Source organism: Balaenoptera musculus, chromosome 16 (assembly GCF_009873245.2).
Source record: "Balaenoptera musculus isolate JJ_BM4_2016_0621 chromosome 16, mBalMus1.pri.v3, whole genome shotgun sequence".
In the NCBI taxonomy this organism is placed as follows: Eukaryota; Metazoa; Chordata; class Mammalia; order Artiodactyla; family Balaenopteridae; genus Balaenoptera; species Balaenoptera musculus.
In genome coordinates, this window is record NC_045800.1 from 9,010,064 (window position 1) to 9,021,681 (window position 11,618).

Genomic DNA, 11,618 nt, shown 5'->3' on the forward strand with positions numbered 1-11,618 from the left:
TTTTAAAATGAATAAATACCTGAACCACGTATTCTTTGGGCTTTCAAAGTAGGCTTGTTTTTAAAAATGCTAGCTGTAGGTCTTAAATAATATGTTCAGCATCACACTACAGAACAATTTTATGGACTTCTTAAGAACCTAACTGCAAAATATAGTTATACATAATTAAACTAAAGAAACTAGTTTATCCTGGGAACTTTTACCAATGACTCTGTTAGTGTCTTTGAAACAAGTCCCCCTGAGATTTAAATCAGGGGTGCCACTCTTGGCTACATACCCAGATCACCTGGGAGAGCTTAGAGTAAAAGATTTCAGCCCCACCAATTCGGACTCTGATCTAACAGACTCAGGATGAAGCCTGGGCTTCTGCATTTCTAAAATGCTCCCTGAGGTGTGTGAGTGAAAAAAAAAAAAAAGTTGCCTGCCAAATCAGTAAACAAAGGACGTTGCAGCCATCAAGCCATCACATTACAGCCGCCCCACCGGTGAGCCCTGAGGAAACTCAGGAGAGAGCACAGGATACTGGCCCCAGATAGCTGAGGCGCGTATCAAAGGAATGATTTCAGTGTGCCCAAAACTCTTCCATCTTTCCATACATAGAAAAGTGATAAATTCATTAACTTGAGATGTCTGGTTTTCTTTTAATTATCAGCAATCTTTTGATGTTCCTACCACCCGGTCTTTGTTGCAAAAATCCCTATAGATCTTGGCTCGTCCCTTACCTCTTTGGAGCAGTCCCTCAGAGTGATGAGAGGCTGTCTCCCCAGCTTGAAGTCCTCAGAATGTCCGATGAATAAAACAGAATTCCCATCTTTTACGCTGTGCATTTTTTCAGTTGACAGGTGACTCTCATATGTAGCATGAGCTGGAATCTGTGTTTACATGCTTGACTCATGTCCACCCCTTATAACTTTCAAAAGCCAAAGTATTCGCTTGTTGTCCAAGGTAAATGATCCACGACTGCGCCTTCCCTGCTCCCCCTCCACCATGCCCACAGTTGTCTTACTTCAAACGTTTTGGTTTGAACAGGTAACTGTGTTCAAAAACTGTTGCCCTATTCACATCCAGCCCACTTTCAACATCCTCCATAGGGGATAGGGGAGATTCTTATGTATCCTTCTGGTATTCTTCATATACAAACATAAGCAAGTAGAAATATAGTTGCTTATTTTCCTCCTGGTCCTTCTAAGAGAGCATACTACGTACCATATTCTGGTCCTTTTATTTATTTATTTATTTATTTCCCCATGTAGCAATATATTCTGGAGATGTTTCTAACATGTAACACAATTCCCTTTGTTATTATAAGTAATGCTGTAACAAGGGAGCTCTTTGTTGTGAATGTCAATCTGTATCTTGATTGTGGACTTGGTTACACAAATCTACAGGTCATAAAATACCATAGAACTATATGTACACATTTCTTGGGAAGAAAACTTCTCTATTGGCTTAGGTTCTAATGGTAGAGGTTGGGTGGGGGGATAGGAAATGACTGACAATAAATGGATTTATAGGAGAAAAGACAGTTTCTTTATATCTACAGATGTACTTTCAGGAGGCTTTGTTTAAATTTAGATAATGTTTCTTTCTTGTGGCTGCTGAATGGTCAAATGTTTTAGGTTTAGAGTAATCTTCATGCCACTTTGGTGGGCTATCATTTCCTTGGCATTACAATAATATCAATTTCCTGGTTTCAATAATTGTACTACTGAGATACAACCATGGGAGAATCTGAGTGATGGATAGGGGGGACCTCTCTCTACTATTTGTATTTATGCAACTTCCTATGAATCTAATTACATAATGCATAGTAAAAAGTTTCTAAAAAAAATGCTGCAATGAATAACTTTTGATGTACATTATTTCACATCTGTAGCACAAGCTAGAAGAGGGAAATCTGTCAATGTTAAAAATAAATTCAAAATACTGACAAATTTTCTCTAATTGTCCTTTGTAGCAGTTAAACCATTCTCACGCCCACTAGCAAATATATAATGGTGCCTGTTTCCCTAGAATCTTGCCAAAACAGCTTGTAGGCCAATTTTTTGATTTCTGCATCCATCTCATAGGTAAAAAAACATTGTATCACAAAGTGTTCTTATAGCTGTCTTTCATTTACGAGTTTGCACCCCTTTGCATACATTTAAGAACCATTTCTAATTCTGTTTTTGTTTATTCATGTCCTGTGCTCATTTTCCTATTCAGTTTTTCTTTTTTTTTCCTATTGATTTCTAGGAGCTCAATATAAATTAAGGAAATTAGCTCTTTGGTGACAGGTGTGAGCAAAACACAAAGAGCTTCCCTCATCATCCAGTTATACGAGGGTAAAGTCGCAACCCACTGTAGTCTCCCACCAAGAGTGCACCCTAAACGTAATTCAGACTTTTTTTTAAACCTGCAGGTTCAATGAAGCACTCTGTGCTTTCTACAAAAGGGTCCCTAGATGGATATATTATCTCAGGAAGAATTTCAATGACCCCAGATTCTTCCTGTGCATTACAAAAAAGCACTAAAATCATTAACTTGAGATATTTGTTCCTTGTGATTAGTATTAGTCTTTTATCAAGATGTATGTTTGACTGCATGTCTTTCCCAGCTGAAACCTTCGTATATATGCTGGCTCCTCCCCTACCTTTTTGGCAGTTTGTTTTGAGCTACTTACTGAGAGGCTATCTCCCAGGTTTAGTCCTCAGTAAGTCCCTGAACTCACAACTCTCATGTTGTGCATTTTTCTTTAAGTTGACAGAGGAGTTGCAAATTTTTTTCAACCACTTTGTCATTTGTCTTTTGATTTTGCGTATGGTTTGTTTTGTCATGCAAAAGGTTTTGATGTTTATGTTGTCAAAATTATTAACCTTTCTTTGATGGCCTCCAGCTTTAAATTAGGATGACTTCCTTACTCTAATAAAGGGATTTACCCATGTTTATTTTTAGAATTTTATGCACTCTATTTTTACATTTAATCTGAGTTTTTATATAGGCTAAAGATAACAGATGCATGAACAAAATTTTTCTTCTAAGTCCTTTTTGACTTAAGAAGTCCAAAAAGCTCATATGATGATTCCAGAGCTAGATAATTAGAGTGCTCACTCTTGGTAAGCACATTTTGATGGTATTTTTAATGTCCTCTTACAATGAAGCAACTTTACAGATCAAGAAAAGGTAAAATAATATTACGTTATAATTAAATGTGAAATGTTAAAAAAAAGACAACAGGCCCCAAATGAAATCACTTGTGCTAAGCCCACATCACCAAACTAGACTTAATACCTAAATTAATTAGTTTCAACTCCTCCCAGGAGTGGACTCTTAGACCAGTCAATCTGGAATTACCCGGTCGGCACTAGTGAGGTCATCTGCTTGACAGACCCTGCCGTCCCCTAAAGGAAGGTGACTTTGCCGCAATCATCTCTCTGCTAGCAACTTCCTAGTCCCACCCACTCCTGCCTATAAGTCTTTTATTTTGTATAGCTCTTTGGAGCTTCCTTCTGTTTACTAGACGGAATGCTGCCCAATTCATGAACTGTGGAATAAAGCCAATAAAATCTTTTAAAATTTATTCAGCTGAATTTGTTGTTTTAACCGTAAGATACTCAAAGAAGGATCTTTTAGCTTAATAACCATTCTCCAAGTTGCTGGAAACTAAAGAATATTTTAAAATTAAATTAACACAGTGAGATATAATTACACACCTATCAGAATGGCTGAAATAAAAAAATTACTGACAATGCCAACTGCCGGCAAGGATGAGGAGAAAACTGGATCTCTCATACACTGCTGATAGGAATGTAAAATGGTAGGGGGTCATGTTGGAAAACAGTTTCGTGGTTTCCTACAAAAATGCAGTTATTAGGGCTTCCCTGGTGGCGCAGTGGTTGAGAATCTGCCTGCCAATGCAGGGGACACGGGTTCGAGCCCTGGTCTGGAAGATCCACATGCCGTCGAGCAACTAAGCCCGTGAGCACAACTACTGAGCCTGTGCGTCTGGAGCCTGTGCTCCGCAGCGATAGTGAGAGGCCCGCGCACCACGATGAAGAGTGACCCCCACTCGCTGCAACTAGAGAAAGCCTCGCACAGAAACGAGGACCCAACACAGCCAATAAATAAATAAATAAATTTATTTTTTAAAAAAATGCAGTTATCATATGACCCAGTAATTGTACTCTTGGGTATTATCCTAGAGAAATGAAAGCTTAAGTTCAAATAAAAACCTGCACACAAATGTTCATAGCAGCTTTATTCACAATAGTCAAAAACTGGAAACAATCTGGATGTCTTTCAATAGGTGAATGGTTAAGCAACCATGGCATGTCCCTATCATGGTATGGGGACCCACATGGAACCTCAGATTCCAATAAAGATTATTCCAAGCCGAAGACATTTGAGATTCAACAGATGCAGAAAAAAGTCTTCTTATCTGACTAAAAGGAGCAACGACTGGGAAATGAGGCTACTGTAAATCCCCTTTTGGGGGGTTTTATGGAAAAGACCAGTCATACTTAAACACTGTTATCAACTTTCTTACCTCCTATCTTTCAAAAATCTGTTAGGTCTTCCTAAAGAACCCTATTTGTTTTTCCCATAGAATCAATTTCTCCCCCCTCCCATTTCCCTACTAAGTATATAAACCTTTAACTTTATTTAATGAGGCTACTTCTTTTGTTGACTTCCCTATGCATATCAAATAAACCTTCCTCGGGTTAATCTGTCTTGTCATTTTAATTTGCAGGCTCCACACACTAAACCCAAGAGAGTAGAAGTTTTCCCCTCCTTTACAATGGAATACTAGTCAGCAATAAAAAGGAACCAGTATGATTCAGGCAACAACTTGTTTGAATGTCATATAATTATGTTGAATGTAAAAAGCCAATTCCAAAAGGTTACAAATACATGAGTCCATTTACCTAATAATCTTGAAATGATACCCTATACAGGTGGGAATAGATCAGTGGTTATCAAAGGGTTAGAACAGGTGGGGTGGCGGAGTAGGGCTGTTGTGTAGTTATAAAAGGGTGAAACAAGGGCTACTTGTGCTGACGGAACTGTCCTGTAGTTTGACCTGTAGTGGTGCATACATGTGATAAAACCGCACAGAACTAAGTGTATAAATTTATGTGTAAAACTGGAGATACCTGAAGAAGATTGATGGTTTGCATCAATGTCAATGTCCTGGTTGTGATACGTACTATAGTTTTGTACGATTTACATTTGGGGCAAACTGGATAAAGGGTGTGCAGGATCTCTTTGTATTAGTTCTTATAACTGCATGAGATTCTACAATTATCTACTGAAAATAAATAGTTTTAAAGAATTGTATCACTCCTCCCCCACACCCAAAAAAGTAAATTAAATTCCTTTAAAATTAGAGAAACCAAATGTTGTAGCTTTAAAATTATAGGAATTGGTATGGCTTATGAGAATTATATCAATGATTTAGAAGAATTAATGAATACTTAAACATTTTATTTCTTATGCCAAATACTGTGTACTGGTTGTTTAAAAGACATATATTTAGGAGGTATTCAAAAAGGAAGTAGTAGTAGAAAGAAGGTCCTTCATGCCAAGTTTTATATATAAATACGAGATTAAACACCAATGTGCTTAATTATGCTCATTGCTTGTTACTGCTTGGGGTAATTAACCTAAGCAAAATGAGAACAGTGATTTTCTGATGTTTTATGCTCCGTGGATGTAAGGGTTAACATTGCATATAAAAAGTTCTGCAATAGGCCAATATTTAATACAGAACTTAGATTTGACAGCTGTGGCTCATTGTGTAATCAGTAGATGTCAGAACTACACTGGCACACTTTCTCCTACTGCCTTAGGTGCTGAGATAGGCAGAGTCATGCCGAGTCATTTCCCTTATAGCAAAGAATGAGGAGGAGGAGGAGGTGTGATGAGGATTTGCCTATAAAGGGGAGCAGAATATGCCACCCCTAAATATGCCACTTTGGCACACTGATCATTTTTTAAAATTAATTATTTATTTTTGGCTGCGTTGGGTCTTCGTTGCTGTGAGCGGGCTTTCTCTCTAGTTGCAGCGAGCGGGGGCTACTCTTCATTGCAGTTGTGAGGGCTTCTCATTGTGGTGGTTTCTCTTGTTGCAGAGCACGGGCTCTAGGCACGCAGGCTTTGGTAGCTGTGGCGCACGGGCTTAGTTGCTCCGTGGCACGTGGGATCTTCCTGGACCAGGGCTCGAACCCGAGTCCCTGCATTGGCAGGCGGATTCTTAAACACTGCGCCACCAGGGAAGTCCCTACACTGATCGTTTTGAATTAAAGATACTTAAGAAATAGCAGTGCAAGAAGGATACTGACCTCCTCTGTCCCCCCTGAAAACAGGAAATAATCTCCCCTGTGAAAGGTACTCTCCCTGTACCAGGAGGGTAGAAGGCATCCTCATCACCAGAGACAAGGAATTGAGGGCAGAAAAGGCTGTATAAACAAAGCTTGTTACTTCTTCACTAATTAGCTACCCCAAGCCCAAACCTCTTTTTCTTGTCAATTCTTCACAAATGTACTGTTTCTTTGTCTAAAGAGCATAAAAGCTGCAGGTTTTGGTCACTTCTTTGAGTCTCTATTTTTTATGGGCTCCTTTAAGTACAAAATTTGTTTTTCTCCTGTTAATCTGTCATGCCAATTTAATTATTAGACCAGCTAAAGAACCTAGAAGGGAAAAGGGGAACAGTTTTCCTCCCCTATACTTATTAATGCTGTTTTATCCTTCAGGGTTTATATGTTCTTTTGTTCAGTAAATTACACAATGCTTATTTCTCTATGCCCTAATAGTTCAGGGACTCCCAGTCTTCTACTAAGCAAAACTTTACTGAATTCTGACTAAACCTGGGATGTCCATTTTAAGATCTGACTTAAGTACTGCATACCTGACTTTAGATTTTAAAAGTTGATCCTGGGACTTCCCTGGTGACGCAGTGGTTAAGAATCCGCCTGCCAATTCAGGGGACACGGGTTCAAGCCCTGGTCCAGAAGATCCCATATGACGCGGAGCAACTAAGCCTGTGCACCACAACTACTGAGCCTGTGCTCTACAGCCCGCGAGCCACAACTACTGAAGCCCACGTGCCTAGAGCCCGTGCTCCGCAACAAGAGAAGCCCCCGCAATAAGATCGTGCACCACAACCAAGAGTAGCCCCCGCTCGCTGCAACTAGAGAAAGCCCGCGTGCAGCAACGAAGACCCAATGCAGCCCACCCCCCCCCCCCAAAAAAAGGTTGATCGTTTGTTTTCATATGCCCGAGCCAAAACTTTGGCACCAGAATCTCTCTAATCCCTGCTTCCTTTCTCCCGAAACAGTAGCTTCTGTTCTCAGGTGTTCTCGAAAACTACTAAACAGGTAACCTTTCCCTTCCATTAGTCTCAGGCTCCTCATTCCAGCCACTAGTAGTTCCTAACAATATCACCACCTTCTAGAAGAATAGTAGACTGCCTCAGGAGTGGGCTACATAAACCAAGACAGGGCACAGTGCCAGGAACCAGCATAAAGGAGACCTGTTTGCCATCCGTGTGACCTTAGCCAAGTCAGCAAGTTCTCTTTCCCAAACTACCAGTGTACAAAAACGAAACCAGAGACTAACTTCTCTTCATTTCCAAAGGAATCTTAAAAGATGGGATTATTAATGAACTTTTTTTTTTTTTTAATTGTGCAATTAACTTGGGTCCAATACCTTACCAGGTACTGGGGATTTCTTTGACCCACCCTCCTTTTCAGGGAAACCAGGCTGGTAGCAGAAAGAACAGTTAAGATAGAAGTAAGGACACCTGAGTTCCAGACCAGGTGTGGCGTATTCCAGTGCCCCCAGGTGAATACCAAACTGAGTCAAGGGAGCCCTAGAACCTCAAGCTGTTCTTCACGCCTCAATGGACCAAGTTCACACGCTGCCTCAGTTTTCAATCCGTATCTCCATAAAGTGACCCTGGGTTAGGGGGCTGTATTTTGAACTTCTCAAAAAACACCTGCCTCTGCTTTCCTTGGGTTGTTTCCTTTACACGGCACAAACTCTGCTTGTACTTTTGCTCTTAAGAAAGGACTGAAATATCCTTCTCCTTCTTTTGCTCCAATTCTGAATAAAGCATGTTTGTCACAAAGCCTCCTCTGATATCCTACATTTATTCTCCTTTTGCTTTGCCTTTCTTCAACATTTACCCAGAATGGTCTGTAATGTACTCCAAAGGTTCAGACTTGTACCCTCTTGTGCTTTCATTCCCTCAGATGCCCCATCACTCATCTGTGGCTTTGCCTGTCTCCTACTTCTCTAGCTCTTATTTTTCTGCTGGTCTCCAGATCCTCCTCCTGCCCAGCTTCCAAAACTCTCCAGGGGTACATGTTACTGACACTTTTTAAAGTGTAAAAGAGAATTAATTAATTTTCCTTCTGTTCCCCCTAAACTACATTTCCTCCAGACATCCCAATCTTTGCCCATCACTTAGCCACTCCATTTAGAAAATGTGGAGTCCATCTAATTCCTCCATCTCAAGGTAATTATCAACTCTTCTCAAGTCTTTCTTTACTAATGTATCTCCCTCGCTAACCGTCAGTGGTATCGCCCTAGCTGAGGGCCTCATTACACCACAGGTGAACTTTTGAAATGGGTCTAAGTGGTATCTGTGCTTTTGAGCTCCTTCTGCAAGCTACTGACCATTTAGCTTGTAAAACTCTTTGGCAAACAGCACCTCAGAATCTCAACCGCTCCTGCTGGAATCTTGAAGATCAATTCGTATAGTCCACAAACTGGGTACAGCAAATAGGTTGAGAGTTTTTTACCAGGTTGTAAGGAGAATGGTCCCTTCTTCCCACCCTTCTGGAGCACACAATAGTACAGGTCTACACCAGCGGTACTCAATCAGGGGCAATTTTGCCTTTGGTTGTCACAACTCCGGGGTGCTAAACATCCTACAATGCACAAGACAGCCTCCCACAATTGAGAATTATTTGGCCTCAAATGTCAATAGTGCCAAAATTGAGAAACCCTGGTCTAGCACTTAGGAAAAAAGGAATCAAGACAAATGGAGCCCAAGATAGGGTGAGTATTCGAGGATCCTGAGAGAAAGGAGAGAGAATCTTACAGCTGCCAGATAAGATCTTTATGGTAGTCTTCCTGGCACCAGAGAGAAAGAAGGATGGTAAACAAATTATAAAGAAACACTGTCATTTCTGTACTGATGAGTAATAACATTATAAATGATTGTGTTTTAGTAAACAAAAGGTCTGTTATGCATGACTGTGGGCAACCCTGTTTGGGCTACACGCACTGTTATAAGAACAAGTACGGACCTAACCCCTGAACATGATAGGGTCTTGCCAGCTGAATTCATTCCAACCCTCTGCAAACGTATCACATCAGCTATCCTGGCATAATTATTCCTCAAACAAGCAGAGTATACTCCTACCTCTACACCTTTGCTTATACAACCCTTAGCCTGGCATCTTCATTCCTCTGCGGCTTTACCTAAACCTAAGACATCCCTTCTTTTGACGCTCAGTTCAAGCCCCACCTCCTGTAAGCATACCTGTCCAAGCTATTTATTTAGCACTGGCAATATCTCTTGCATGGCAATAATAAGCTAACGTTTAATGACAGCTGACTCTATGCTAGGCACTATTTTAAGTGATTCATACCTACATATGAATTAATTTAATCTTCACAACGACCCCATGGTATATGTACTATTATTCTCCCCATTTTACAGATCAAGAAACTAAGACCCAAAGTGGTTAAGTAAGCTGCCCATGATTATACTAGTAGGAAGTGACAGCCTGGGTTCACAACTAAGCAATTAGCCTGCAGAACTCATGTTCTAAACCACTATGCTACAGGCAACATGCCATCAATCACATTTGCTAACTTATGCAAAAGAGCTCTAAAAGCTAAGCAAGACTGAAAGCCACAATAAAACCAAAAATTCCCAACAACAGGTCTTTGATATCTCTGAGGAAGGGGACGCAGGAGTGCATGAATGTGAAATTTAGAAACAGACCAGAGTTAGAACACCAGCTTTAACACTTTCTAGTTGAGTGACTTTGAGCAAGTCACTTAATCTTTTTCAGCATGAGCCTCTGTGTCTGAAAGATTAAACCACTTTTTAGAATGGTTGTGAGAATTAAATGAGATGATACAGGTGGGGCACCGAGCACATGCCTGCCACACAGTATGTGGTCAATAAATGATGGCTCTAGAACAAGAAGGACTCAAATTGTGAAATACAGAGAACGTTCTTTGCTAAACTATTACACAACAGTTATAAAATAGTATTAAACAGTAATCATAAAAACGTATTTCTTTGCAACAATACACTAATATGATTTTACTAATTTCCTTAATACCCCAAGCCTGTAAAAGTCAAACAACATTATCTCTAATGAAACAAAAAGAACCTTGCCGCTGGGCATCAGACTAAAACAGCAAAGAGCCTTTAACTCATCAAAGAGAAATGCAAATAAATATAAAAAGCAAACAACCAGCAGTGGGAAAATTCCCATAAAGTGTACCGATAAAGGGGAATGTATTCAAATGTGTGACAGTTCTGGAAAGCATGCCATAAGATGAAGGGCTGAATGTTCAGTGTAATGAGAACCCGACGCCAAGAGCTGTTCAAGAATCAACAGTTTTTGCAGGTCCGGAGAGCAGAATTAGGTACAACTGGATATTCCCGGGAGGCAGGTTTCAGTTCAAGTTCTAAGAAGTGAGACAGGAAAGGGTTCCCCAGTGCTACGGTGAGCCTAACCATGCAAGATGTAATGTCCCAGCTGTGAGATGAGGGGCAGAGGAAACTGTCTTTCTGGCCGGTAACTCCGACCAAGTCCGAGGTCCCTTCCTAACTTTGGAGCAAGGCGGAGGAAAGGAGGACGAGCGAACACTGCACAGAATGAGACTGTGCTCATATTTCAACAATCTTTTTGGGGAAGGGTTGGGCGGTGAAATGTAACCATTGGGGAAAAGCGACATCAGCGAAATAACATCTCTACAAAATGCCTCGAAAGATTCAAGACTCGGTAGCTTTCAGGACCCAATGGCCTGCAAAAGATATCTTGCAGCTGCGTCTCTCCGACTCCATGCAAGGTGATTGCTCCGTCAAAGAAGCTTCTAGACCAGCCCCTAGCCCCCTTCTCACCAGCTGCCACTCTCAGTCCTCCTTACAGAAACTAAGGCCGGCTCGGCTAGAGGCCTGGAGAGAGGTCAGGGTCGGGGCCGGCCCGCGGTGAGGGGTCTGAGAGAGACCCGGAGGAGGGAGGGAAGCGCGGGCCCGGGACGTGGACCGAGCGCCCCAGTCCCATCAGGGGAAGACCCCGCTGCCGAGGCCAAGGTCATCCGGGGCCCCCAAGACGCCCGCTGCGAGCGCACTCACCAGCGCGCCGCCGCGCAGCAGCCGAACCGTGGCTCCCTCCATCTGCGCCCCAGGACAAGCACCGTCAAGGATCCCGGGAAGCGGCTGTGGCCGGCCTCCGGGCCGTACACCAATGCCTGGGGGCGGGTGGAGCCAGAGCCCCGCCCACACACACTCCCTTGTCCCGCCCCCGAGCCCTTACGGAAGGCCGAGATAGACAAACAGCTTCCTCTCCGCTTTCGCCCTGCTCACGCGAGAGTTAGGAAAGGCCGTG

The 11,618-nt window shown here is 41.8% G+C and overlaps 1 protein-coding gene across 1 annotated transcript in view; it reads right to left on the minus strand.

The window, feature by feature from the left end:
- The window catches only part of ACADSB (acyl-CoA dehydrogenase short/branched chain), a 38,237-nt gene extending 26,748 nt beyond the window's left edge, over positions 1 to 11,489 (minus strand). The window contains exon 1 of the mRNA XM_036827912.1: positions 11,366 to 11,489. Coding sequence (XP_036683807.1) covers positions 11,366 to 11,407 — 42 coding nt within the window. The 5' untranslated portion in view covers positions 11,408 to 11,489. The remainder of the gene's footprint in view (positions 1 to 11,365) is intronic.
- Positions 11,490 to 11,618: the final 129 nt, after the last annotated feature.